The sequence below is a fragment of the Ursus americanus genome, chromosome 13 (assembly GCF_024610735.1).
Source record: "Ursus americanus isolate L20-20 chromosome 13, mUrsAme1.1.p, whole genome shotgun sequence".
Classification (NCBI taxonomy): Eukaryota; Metazoa; Chordata; class Mammalia; order Carnivora; family Ursidae; genus Ursus; species Ursus americanus.
Genome location: NC_142139.1, coordinates 60357384 through 60371111, shown reverse-complemented (window position 1 = coordinate 60371111; position 13728 = coordinate 60357384). Strand labels below are relative to the sequence as shown.

General features: G+C 39.1%; 1 protein-coding gene and 1 long non-coding RNA gene across 2 annotated transcripts in view; one reads left to right on the top strand and one right to left on the bottom strand.

Annotated features, from left to right (window-relative positions):
- LOC123793575 (uncharacterized) overlaps positions 1-1626 on the bottom strand; it is a 25370-nt gene extending 23744 nt beyond the window's left edge. The window contains exon 1 of the long non-coding RNA XR_006780021.2: positions 1217-1626. This is a non-coding gene — a long non-coding RNA (uncharacterized LOC123793575). The remainder of the gene's footprint in view (positions 1-1216) is intronic.
- The window catches only part of LOC148109104 (uncharacterized), a 19202-nt gene extending 5474 nt beyond the window's left edge, over positions 1-13728 (top strand). The window contains exons 3-4 of the mRNA XM_087866588.1: positions 12027-12111; positions 13557-13728. Of these exons, the coding sequence (XP_087722714.1) occupies positions 12027-12111; positions 13557-13668 (197 nt within the window). The 3' untranslated portion in view covers positions 13669-13728. The remainder of the gene's footprint in view (positions 1-12026; positions 12112-13556) is intronic.

Sequence of the window (13728 nt, the reverse complement as noted above, 5' to 3'; positions counted from 1 at the left end):
ATAATTCAAATAATCAATATTCAGTTATTATATCCTCTTTGTACACCACATGAATTTAATAGAACAGGAAGACATTTGAAATATATGTTTACAAAACTATGGTCAAAAAATGAACTACAAATTTATATGTACCTAAACATGGATAGAACTAAATTGATAAGAATAACAACAACAAAGACAATACAGTATTTGTAACATGGAGCAACAGGGAGCATTTGCTGGCATTATTCTGCAACTGATCCATTATCCTTTTGTCCTGTTAAATTTTAAATATGATGGTTATACTTGCTTAGGCAGGAGAATGTCTTTGCTTGTTGGCACGAAATATGGGATGATGGGACATCACGTTGACAACTCTCAAGTGTTTCTGTGAGAAAAGTTCCTTTAGTATCTTTTTGGACATTTCTCTAAGTTTGAAATTATTTCAAACTACAAAGTAATTTTAAAATCTTTCCAAGTGAACTCACTCAGAAATCACACGTGTAACATTACAACTCACTAGTACAGTTGGCAGATTACACCTCTGTACATAGTTTTATTTATAACACACTGAAGACTGAAGTATGTTATTTAACGCCACATCTTGTCATTATGTTTTCACTTTCAAAGAATGAATAAACTCAGGCGTTAGGTCACATACTGTTTTACCAGATGTAAATATAACCATATATTCATTATGAATAGATTTATCTTATCTTATACTCTCCAAAGGCAAATTTAGAATTTGTTAGTTTATTAAAAAACAAAAATGGATATTTTGTTTACTAAAAACGCTTTGTCATTTATTTTATACATTTTACTTGGAATGTAAATTTCTAAAAAAAGGGGGATTGAGAGAGAATTATTAATAATGAAAAATGGCATATTACTATCAAGAAATACATTTCCCACTTCTAAGGTAGTTGCGTGTTTTTCGAAACGGAATGGAATTTGTAAAATGTTAACTTGAAAAAGCAAGTTATTAAACCTGACTTTTTCCTCATACGCCTTTCTCAAATCTAGAATTATTTTACTACTTGCTTTTTAGTCTGGAAAATCCATTAGGGTAGTTTGGCATGGGAAATCCTAATTGAATCATCTTGCCTCATTAAGAGCCCCAAAATAATTGGTTCAATATTCAAGCATAAAATTATGCTGAGAAGGAAGTCAGAGTTATCCCACCCCAACTTCCAGAATTTATCTGGGCTAACCCCTTCCCCAACCCCACTCCCCCTACGGTCATCTTGACTTGTCTTGTGGAAACACAGCCATCTGTGCATTTGCGGTCTTCCAGCTCCTGTCACACTGCTCCTCCGTGTTTGTTCACAGCACGTCTTCAATCACAAAAGAAAATGCTTGGACACTGAAGAATGTCAGTATTTGGATTAATAATTAACTCATGTTAAACGTATTCAGGTGGTGCTTTTCAATCTTCTAAGTCTCTTGTGATCTTCAGACCCTGTTTGCTTTGTTCTTTCTAATTCAAATAATCTCCTGGATAAAGAAGAATACAACACAACAGCATCATAGAGGCTATGAATACACAGGTATTCACTATCGTCTGTTACATCAGCTACTCTAGCTCCTCTTCATCTTTATGTATATATTTATATATTTTTATTTGTATATATCACACACATGGGGCATGGATATAAATTCATCTCTATATATAGTATCTACACAGTATATGGTATACATATAGTATATTATATTAATACATAGAGATGAATTTATATTCATCTCTCTCTATAAAGATATATATGTTGTTTTGTTTCACATATTTTATTTTTTTGAAGATTTTATTCATTTATTTGAGAGATAGAGAGCACAAGTGGGGGGAGCAGCAGAGGGAGAGAGAGAAGCAGACTCCCCGCTGAGCAGAGAGCCCAACTCGGTTCGATCCTAGGACCCTGGGATCATGACCTGAGCCACAGGCAGACGCTCAACCGACTGAGCCACCCAGGCGCCCCTTGTTTCACTTTAATTACTGCCCCCAGGATTTAGAAATCTCATTCCATTAGAAAGCTTTGATCTTAATTCTTTTCTTCAAATCTTGTGCTTTCTTTTCATTCTTCTACCAATCTTCACATAGCTGGCCCTTCTTGTTCCGCTGTCCAATGTGGCTTCTTCAGAGGCCTCTGTTCACTACTGGATCTCGCAGGATCCTTCCTCCTCGCCACCAGTGTCACTCTACCCCAGCCCTGTTTTATTCTTTTTTTGTAACCCTCATCACCACCTAATAATTTTTTCTGTCTCCTTCAAATAAAAGGTGAGCTCTGTGAGGATAGGGATGCGGATGTCACCCAGGGGCTTATTACTGACCCACGCACAGACTGAATATTAGCCTTAGTTAAATGAATAAGTGAATCTAAGCTTATGTCATCCACCTCCTGTCCAGGAACTTATTATTACTTTTCCTGTCACCTTCTTTGGAACACCTTCCAAATCCGTACCTCCCACCGTGATCACTCTTGGTTGTAAAGCAAAACTGGATTATTGCAAGCCTCAGAAACATTTCCAACAATATTTCTTTATATCGAACCCTAGTCATGGCATCTCTCTCATGTTTTCCCAATTTTCCATAATCCGGCTTTTGAAAGACTAATTCCAACATTTCTTCCTTCAGCCAATATGAATACTGAGATGCCAAACTTACTATAAAAGTCTCGGATACAAATCAGATCTTCCTTTTGGATCAGTATTCAGCACAGTTGTACTTTCCTCTTTTCATTTCATCTATCTTCAGAAACTAAAAACTGACAATAAAGTAGATCAAGTATTTTTCACATGCTTTGCTCTTTCAGTTGAAAATAGACAAAATATACCAGCCTCATCACTATCGAGCCTTCATTCGTGCCAAGTGTTGCCCACCTGCTCTATTCACATCCACCAATAAATTGTTTAAAGTCAAGACTCATTTCTTCATTTTAAAAAAATGCCTTCAAAATCCAGTACTACATAAAATTAACAATATCATGCTTCTCTTTTTCCTTCTTTCTTGGCTCAAATAATTTCTCTTTGAGATTCTTGGAATTACAATTGTACATATGCTTTCTACTTTCTTGCTTTCAGATCTATTTCTGCCACCTCACTAGTTCATAGTAATAATGAAGGTCATGTTTACTGATTTATGGTTAAATTTAAATTTCATTTTATTCATTATTCACAATCACTTACATTTCTTAATTCTTTCTCCTCCTGTTTTCATTTAAGAATTACCAGGAAACCATTTCAAAGTATCTGGGTTTTCATTTTATCTAATCATTTCCCCCTTCCTCCAAATGTTTTGCTAAAATCCAGTCCCTTGAAATGTGTTCCAACTTTGCCAGCAACTCCCTGGGATCAATTAACAATTAATGACCTTCCTAGGCTGTGCTGGATCATTTCACATATATCTTATCACTTGACTTTCCTGTTGATATCGTTAGAAAAACTATTAGCCTCATCTCAGATTTTATACAACCGACCTGAGAAAAATTGAGTAACTTGCCTCTGGTTGAACAGCTGATAAGTGGTAAAGGGGGATATGTGTCTACTGCTCTTCCCACTTTGGAAGACTTCCCTTACCGCTCTGCATTCTAAAACTCAGTCCAGAAGGATCTTGGTGCTCAGTGCCACCTAACCATACAGTTACTCAATGCCTAGTATCTTATTCCTACTCTACAGTTCTAAAATTTGCCTAAATATGTCAACAGTGCCTTCTAGAAATGTCATTCATTTCAACACAAGTCATCACTAAGTCTCACTTTCCTCTTCTGTAAATCAGAAGAAATAATAGGTTCCAACCTCACTGCACCATTTTAAGGAATAAATGAAATAATGTGTGCAAACCCTTAAGTATAATGCCATTACTAAGAAAAGTTAATTTATTAACTTAATTAATGTTAACTACCATCACCACCATTATCATCATCATCATCATCATCATCATCATCATCATCATCATCACTATTTTGGAAACATGAACCAGGAAAACAGTGCACATCTATTTAGCCAAAACAAGTCACTGTAACCCTAAACACACACACAAAAAAACCCTCCTCTTATTCTAATGTGAGGTTCTGGATAGTTTTCAGTACCTATAAATCCTATAATTGTCTTCATCTGGAAGATAGCTATGTATGTAGTTGCTGGAACAGTTAGTCTAGCTTTCAGATATTACCCAACCAATAAGAACTGTGTGATCAAAGAAAAGACACTTATTTTATTGCTTTAATCTACTCATATATAACATAAAGGAATTGGAACATATAATAAATACCAAAGACTCCATCCAAACCAAAGTTCTGAGATTATCTCTTGACCCACTCCATTTTATGATAAATAATTAACATCTGTGGTAGCAAAGAATAAATTATTCTCCGGTTCCAGTTCACCAAATTGATTTCTAGCTCTCGGAGAGAATTATTACATCATTTTAACTCCAAAAATAACAAGACATAAAGGCGTTTCACTCTGGTAGAGATTAATAAAGTACTTATCCCAAGAAAATCAATGCATGCCAACTAGACACAGTAGTCCATTCTTTGAAGTAAGTATAGTCACCTGCCATGATCTATCATCTCATTAACTCTTACAAAGTCTCTATAAATTACTTAAGTGGTATGTAACAGAAATACTTTTGTTTTAGAAGGAGAAAAATAAAACCCAGCTGTATGTAAAATGAAGAATTTGCATATTTTGCATAAATTTTCCCATAACATTGAGGAGAAATCTAGAAGAAACTGAATTTGTGAGCTTCCATTCCAGGGTACCTAAGGAAAATGAGAAATAGTGAGATAAATAGATAAGAAATATAGGGAAAGGGAACATCTTTTTGCTTCTTTTATTCAAGCCTGGACTGCCCCCAAAATCCAGATCAGGGAAATTTCCGAAGTGTCCAATCTTCTAAAACAAGTTTACTAATAGTGCTGTTCTTTTCATACAATGAAACTATGCAAAAGCTGAATTTTTCTTCACAGTGAGTCATTGGGAAGACCTCTGATCTTATCGATTAAGCTAGTCATTTGTATTGCTCCCGTTACTGAGAGCTGCCTTTCCTAGACAGTCATTGTGCTTCACAGCAGAGAGACCTTGATTCCCAAGCAAGGGGCTGAGACACCCATTCAGGCAGCTCTGTGCTAATGTTTCACTCCCTCCCTTCCTCATCCCTTCCTCCTATCTCCCTCCCTCCCTTCCTCCCTCCCTCTCTCCCTTTCTTCCTTCCTTCCTTCCTTCCTTCCTTCCTTCCTTCCTTCCTTCCTTCCTTCCCTTCTTCCCTACCCCCGTTCTTTCCATCCTTCCTTCCTCAGTCTTTGTCTTTGTCCTCTTTCTTATACTCTTCTTTCTAAGCCAGACTATTCTCCTAATTTCACAGTATACTTAGGTTACTTGCAGAGTTACAGTTAAAACCCACAGGGTTTATTGGTAGGAATTTTTCTATAGTTAGCTTGTACTGTCATTTACATAGGGTAATATAAGATCTCACCTTGTAGGTTCCTAATTGACAGCAATTAGGAAAACTAAATTCCAAAGCAGAGTGCAAGCAAGCCAGCATATTTATACAAAAGTAAAAATCTTGAAAAGACAACTTTGGTGGCAGGATTCAATTAAAAATCCTGATAGTCTGAATTCTCTAAATATGACCAAGTATATTTTAAATCAAAATGAAACAAACTATAACATTTTCTAAAAGGAGTATCTGGAAAAATATACTTGTCCTAACTTCCTTGATTATTTGTGGTCTTTTGTGAGTCACGGAGCAAATGAAAAGGTGAAAGGCTGCTTTGATAAGCTGTAGCTCCAGAAGTTCTAGCATGTTCCCTGGTCAACCAGAGAATGTTCATGAAATGTACTCAATATATTGTAAAGCACTTAACTATTGCTACTTACTATTTTTAGATCATCTTGAAGAAGTCAGTTCATAAATATAAGACAGTCCCATGTCCATAACTTGAGTATAATTTTTTTCAACCTAAAAGTTAACCTAGTTGTCCCCATTTGAAATAAATGTGTCTCCTATTTATTTAAAAATACCTTGGTGTCCTCCAAGTTCCTGCACTATGTTGCTTCCAATCTCAAATTAAAATGGAGGGGAGAGTTGAGGCAAAAAAAAAAAAGAGAAAGAAAGAAAGAATTGTCTATTCATAGGCTTCTGACATAAAGACGGCCAGTTCAAATTCTACAACCTAACATATTATTTGTTGCAGTTTGTGTTATTAGATCCAATATAGCAGAGACCTACACTGTAAATTTCATAGTATTAGCAAGTGTTATATCTAGCCTCCATATTGTTTTCTTTCTAATGATTTTAATTACGTTGTTTTAAAGCAACACTCTTCTTTAGCAGTATTTCAAGAGCAGAGAGCATGTGATAAGTGGGATGGACAGATGTGAACTGCAGCCTATGGTCTTAGTTCTTTCCCCTTTTCTCCTACTCTCCAAGTTGCGTCCTCTCATTTCCCACTTTATTCAGGGTTCAAGTAGCTCTCAGAGTTGGGTCCTGTGCCCTCACACACAGAGGCTCCTAACCAAGGAAGAAATCACCCGCAACGATCACCTCTTCCCTGTCTTATGCCCATTCTTTGTTTCCTGTTAGCCAACATGTCTAATCCTGGGTTAGAAAGAGTATGGGGGGAGAAGGAGAAGGCGAGAGACAGAAAAAAGGAGGAGGGTGGCAGAGGATTAGGGAACGGAGGAGAGTCAGCTCCCTTAGAGGAGCTCTCCTGTTTACTCGAACCATAATGTTACAGATGAGAATACTGAGCATTTGATCTGCAAATGCCCACACAGCTAATTCACATCATCCTAAGGGCGAATTCTCTTGACTTCCAAGTCACAAATCCTAAGTTTCCAAGGCTGGATTTCTATGATATATCCTATCCCTCAGTACCAAAAATAAATTCACCTTAATCTATGAAGTCTATTATGTTTAATACCTTAAAAACTCTAAGAATTTACGAAACATAGGAAATCACATATTAAAAGAGTCTCTTCACAGTTAAGGCAATGGGCTTCTGAGAAGTGCCCTCTATTGTTTTCAGGTACTGAAGACCAGGACCTGTGTTGGCATCACCTGAAAAAATTCTCATCACTAATGGCACGTCAGCAACATATGGGCATTCTGGACTCCAAATCTTCCCACCACAGAGGACTTTGGTTGTATATTTGAGTGTATTGAGACTTAGGTTAGTTGTGCCATTACTTGTAGAAGTCTCTCTGCCTGATACGACCTCCTATTACACAAGCTGTTCCCTCCCCTATGTCTAGGAGGATCTAAAAATGGTAAGGAATCTCTTACATATGGGAAACTTGAATTTCATTCTCATCATACTGTGAAATATGATTACTCTCCTCTGACCAAGATGGTTAAATTGCCAAAGGGCCAGTCCTAAAAGATTTTTTAGGACACTACCCAAAAATTCAGTAAGAATAAATAACCTCCCACAGGTGAACAGCTCAGCCAAGTACAAAAAAATTTCCTTCCCCAAATTTAAAACCCAAATGTACAAACCCTGACATCCAGAATTATATACATTTTTTTTCATTGTTATACAGGGCACTGCCAACTCAAAACAGGAAACAATCCAATGCAAATGTGAATGGGCGACTGTCCCCAGAGGTTTCATTGACATTTTTCTACTCGATTCTGTCTCGTTGGGTTGATTCTCTTGGTTGGTATCATGATGGAGTCTTACCAGTGCTCGAATTCCCCTCTTCTTCCCAGACCCCTGTAACAGTAAAGCAGGATAAATACAGTTGATCTGCTTCAACTCATTCTCCAAGCACAAGCTAAGATGATCTTTCAAACACCCAAATCTGAGAGGTCTCTTGAGTTTTTAAAGCCCATCCAGTGACTTGTTATCTTCTGAGAGTGAAATCTGAAGCCCATTTCATGGCTTCAAAGGTTCTCCATGGTCTGGCGCTTGCCTTTTTCTCCAGCCTCCTCTTCTGCATCCCCACCACCTTCCCAAACTCTTATCAATCTTCTGACTATTTGAATACATAGCCCTTCCCCTTCCTTCTAGGCTCTAGAATCTCCAGATCTACACTACCCTTTATCCTTCTCTGAGAAGGAGAGGTTTTGGGAGAACTAGCACTTTCTCCAGGTGCCTTGCCTCTCCCCAGTCACACCTTACTATGTTAAGTCTCTCTGACATGTGCCACCACACACATGCCTGTGTCCAAATGATTGTCTGCCTTCCCAATCAGGTTAGGTTACAAGCTCCATGGAGGATAGAACCATGTGTTTTATTGACTGCATGTCCTCTGGTCCTAGTGCAGGACATATTTTGGTGCCTAAGACACATTTGTTGACTAAATCATACAAATCGTATAAGCGCAGCATATTAAGTAGAAGTTACTCCAGAGCAGTTGTTTACAACAGCCAGATTTCTTTTTCTCTCCCTCCTTGTCACAGATTACTGACACAGGTATAATCTTGACCACTCTTCTCCCATGTCTCTTGCCTCCCAGTTCTTACCAGTCACAGGAACGTATGATGCCTTGTCAATCACATGCCACAAAACTGGCTCAATCCTATGACATCTATAGGGTTCCCCAATATAGTTTAGTCAATAAGCAGACTTCCCTTTTCAAATCGGAAAACCTATCCATTGTGGGCCGAATTGTGTTGCCACCTGCCTCCCAAATGCATCTGTTGGAGCCTCCAGTACCTTAGAATGTGACCGGATTTGGAGATAAGGCCTTTAAAGATGTGATCACTTTAAAGGAGGCTTTTAGGGTTGTCCCTAATCCAATCTGACTTGTATCCTTGTCAGAAGAGGAATTTTAGATTGGCAGGGAGACACCAGGGGCTCGTGCACAGAGGGAAGACCAGGTGAAGACACAGGGAGAAGGCAGCCATCTGCAAGGCAAGGAGAGAGATCTCAGGGGAAACCAAACCTGCTGACACCTTGATCTTAGACTTCCAGCCTCCAGACCTGTGAGAAGATGAATTTCTCTCATTTATGTTACAGAGTCTGTGAACATGGCTCGGTATTTTGTTATGGCAGCCCTCACAGACTAATACACTACGGAAGTTTAACACTTCGTATCTGTATTCTGGAGCTGAAACTCTACACTTATCATCACTGTTTTTCCATTTTGAACTAAGTCTTTATAGCTGAGTCCAGAAAGAAATACGAACAGTAAGGAAGAAGAATCTAATAGTAACAATTCATGGGTCACCAAGTATGTGCCAGGCACTGTACTAGGTGCTCCACGGTCTGTCAACATTTTCTCCACTTCACAGCTCAGGGATCTCAGGGCTACAGAGGTTGAGTAATCATGATCAGCCCAAGATCATACGATTAGCAAAAAGGAAGAGACAGCATTTGAACTTACATGTGTCTAAGACAGCCGAGTGGCACAGAAAGAGCAAAGGCTTTGGGAGTTACATGACTTGGGTTTGAACTCAGGTTTGTTGCTAAATGTCAGAGTGTGACTTTGGGACAGGTCATTGTCTTCCATGAACCTCAGTGTCTTCATCTGTAAGATGAGGATAATACTATGTATCTTGTAGGATTAAATGCGGTAACACATGAAAGAACAAGAACCTGGCTCATGCAGGCAAGGGCAAAACAAGAATCCTTGACCCCAACATTTGCAGAAATTGCCATATTTCAGCAGTGCCTTTCGGTTTTATAAAGAAAAAGTGTATTTCCATATTGATTTATATGTGATCATTTAAAAATTAAATAAGCTGATATCTATCAGGTGACGGATTTGCCTTTATCCTTACCCTGGCCCATGCCTGGTTGCATCTTGGGATGTCTATGGGCACCCCGGGCATGGATTGAAGGAAAATGAAGTTAAGACTGGTTTGTTTTAGCAGGTGAGACCTGACCCAACAAAGACTAGTGTGTGTGTGAAAATATATATTTGATTGGGAATTCTGACTTGAATTTAAGTCTATTTTTAACTTGTATTTCTTAAAGAAATCACTATTCAATCATGGCTAAAACTACTGCTCAGCTACAATTATCTCAAAAAGTTTAATTAAAAAAAAATAAAAAGAAGTACCACTCAGTACCACACCTTGCCTCAAAACCACCTCCTTCAGTTTTCTAGATAAGTGACCTTGGCCAAATTCCCTAATGTCCGTAAACCTGTTTTCCTCATCTGTAAAATGACCACAATAATAACCACGTCACTGTTTGGTTGTAAATAATAAATGCAATTATGTATGTATAGTGCTTAGCGATAATAGCATTTTCAGAGCATTTGCTATGTGCCAATCACTGGGCTAAGCACCTCACTGGAATTTAACTCAGTAGAGTCTTCACAACAACTTTAGGAAATAGATACTATTTCATCCTCATTTAACTGATGAAGAAGCTGAGATTCAGAGAAGTTGAGTAATTTGTTCGAGGCCACTCAGCTAGGAGGCAGTGGAGCTGAATTCAGAGCCAGGCAGTTTGACTGCAGAGGCTATGCTTTTAGCCTTTGTGAGATCAGTAGATGTTCACTACCCAATACCTGCAATGGTGTTATTTAATTGTATTTAATTTTTAATTATTTAATTTTACATTTTATCTACTTCCATTGAAAGAGAATTTTGTTCAAAGCTACTAAATGGGGGCGCCTGGGTGGCTCAGTCGTTAAGCGTCTGCCTTCGGCTCAGGGCGTGATCCCGGCGTTCTGGGATCGAGCCCCACATCAGGCTCCTCCGCTGGGAGCCTGCTTCTCCCTCTCCCACTCTCCCTGCTTGTGTTCCCTCTCTCGCTGGCTGTCTCTCTGTCAAATAAATAAATAAAATCTTAAAAAAAAAAGCTACTAAATAAAGTATAACCTGTAAATAGGAATGCTTTGCAAAATTACATGAATGATGGTGTGTTCCGGATTTAACTTAGTTTCACTTCAGAATTATTTATTTAATTACACCAATTACATTGATGCTAAAATTGTATAGCTAGCGTCAATGAAACGAAATAATACTATCAACACAGAGGCTGAGAAATGTGTATCAGAAACCACAGGGGGATGTGTTTACTGGGTAAAGAGTACTTTTTTTAGTTTTAGAATATACATATATAATGTCCTGTAGGTAATTTTAAGTCAAAATGTACATTTAATACAAAATATGAAAAAAAATCAAGACACTCTGCTTCAAAGAATACCATACCAATGTATTTTTTCCAGTCTTAACTTGTAAGTTTTGTAAAAAGGTAATCACAATATACGGGGATCTCACCATCTAGTTCAAATTTTCCATCTTCTCTCAAACACATATCTCACATTTATCTGTACTTTTCTTCATTCAACATGTATAAGCACACACTTTGGGTGGCCCTGTGCTGGATGCCGGAGATACCCAGGAAAAAAAAGACCCAGTTCTCCCTTCAAGGAAAGCTGGACACACAGAGATAGTCAGATCGTAAGAATAATGCGATTGGTGTTTCCACTGTAGAATTTTCATAGCTGAGTTGGAAGACAAGTGAAGAAAATAGGAAGGGAAGCATCCTCAGATGAGAAGACAGAAGATTGCAAAGGCCTGAGGCTTGGAGAGTGGGATAGGTTTTAACTGATTCCACTTTACTAGACTCTAAAGAGGGGCTACAAGAAAGACACGGAGCATGGAAGCCTGTGCCCTCCTCTCACGCAGTGCCCTAGAGTTTGGATAGTTTACAGATTTTGAAAGTGAGAATGTCCAAACATGACTAGATCTATAGGTTAGAATTTTTACTGGGAGGAGTGTGGAAGCCGGATTGGATTTAGGACATTTGTGGGCAAAGTAATTCAGGATGTTAACTGCTCTTGCTGTCACAGGAGAAAGTTAAGGGTCTGAAAAAAGGTGGCGACGATGGAAGCTGAGAGGAAAGGGATTAAAATGTACTAACCACCCTAGATCCTAGTTCTTCCTGTGTCCTATAAATACATAAATAAAGAAATAACCCAAACAAACAAAAAACTGTTTCTCACATTTTCTTTTCTGTCTCATATGTACTTTTTATGAATAATCCAGAAGTATTTAGTTAGAACAGATATTTATTGCATGACTTTGTGCCAGGCACTGGAAGAGTGCTTTATAGGCATCACCTAATTTAATTTTTACCAAATTCTTATAGGAACTGCTACTCTACTAAGAAGAAGTCTGAGGCACAGAGAGTTGAAGCAACTGGCCCAAGGTCACACTGCTGGTCAGAAGCTGAGGTAAGATCCAAACCCATTTTGTGTGAGTCTGAGGTTGATGCTCTTTTGCACCTGCAGACTGTTTCCACTTCCTCTCACTCACACGGACTCCTGGCCTCTTAAACTGAATCAGCCCCTCCTTGTCCTTCCTTAGAGGAAAAATCGGTTTTTCCCCGAATTTTTCCAACTACTGTCCAATCTCTTTCTTTCCATGAAATATCTTGAACTCCTGTGATACCCATCTTCTCCACAGCCATTTTCTCCTTAAATTTCAGCATTCTTTTCTTGAAAAATTCAAAGCATCCCTCCATCTGTCTTTTCCTTGTGCTCCTTGGAGTAGTCTGTATAATTAACCACTCCTTTCTTCTTGAAGCTATCTCCCCCCATATGTGCTGCAACACTTTGCTCTCCCAACATGGTCCAATGTTCCCCTAGGGGTTCCTTCTCTGTTAGTATTTCCTTCCTGCTGAAGAGCTCATTCCTTGTCTTTTCTGGTCTGCGCAGTCCACTAGAGGCATTGGGTTTTTGTTTATTTCCTTTTTTTGTCCTCTGCTGTTCTCTTTCAATATGATCCCTCAAAGCACTCTTCACATTATGACTTTTAATTATCATGATAGAATGTAAATCTCTTTTCCTGTCTTAATTTCTCAACATTTTTTGAAGACCCAATTTCATATCAACTTGGAAGTCTTTCTTCCATGGCTTACTGACAACATGTATTTCACACAGCCCGCCCAAACGCCTTCACTGCTGACCCAGTCACCTTCGCCCATATCTCCAGTAAGCAGCAAAGAAGTACACAAAGGATCCATTCTGCTGTTAGTTAAGCCTTTTGCCTGACTTTCATCTCCCCAAATGCTTAGGTTTCTTTGTTCATAACACATGCCAACAGGGTATTAAGCTTACAGAACTAAAATTGAAGCCTGCAGGTGATAACAAGAAAAAAAGTGGTTAGGTCAGAAGAACAGCCCTGGCTGAATGCATCCTGGATACACAGCTTATACTCAAGTTCCTGGAGGACTGAGAACCTCTTTCCCATACTGACAACTGAGAGCCTCCAAAGCTAGTATGATTCAATGAGGAAGCATTCCATTGAACCAACAGTTCACCAGGCTAACAGCGACTCTCCAAGCCCTGTGCAAGTAAATGATTACCGTTCTTGCGGAGCCCTCTCAAGATGACACGCAATTGACACTCCAATCGCCAGGACGTGGGAATTCAGACATAAATTTAGACTGAGACAAAGAGCAACATCCCTAAGATTTTGCTCTGTTCGCTAGTTTTTGTTTTTCTTATTTGGAGGGGGGGGGGGGGCGCGAGAGAGGGGAGGACGTTAGGGTAGGAGGAGGAAACCAAGCTCCCAAGCCCCTCCTCTGCCCTCCTCTTATCCGGGTGGTCTTTAGCGCCCTGAAGGTAATCTGTTTGGTTCATATATATATAAATAACCTTTCTGTTTTTCCTGTCAGCGCCCTGCCAGCCACACAGAGGCCAAGGGGAGGCTCTGACCCGGGCTGCGAGTCAGGAAGGCAAAGATCGCGAAGCTTGGCGCCTCGGAGCGGAGCGCTCAGGGCCAGGTGACACAGCCGTGGGTTCCGCGGCGCGGGCTTGACAGTTTCATCCCCGCCCACTCGCAGGAGA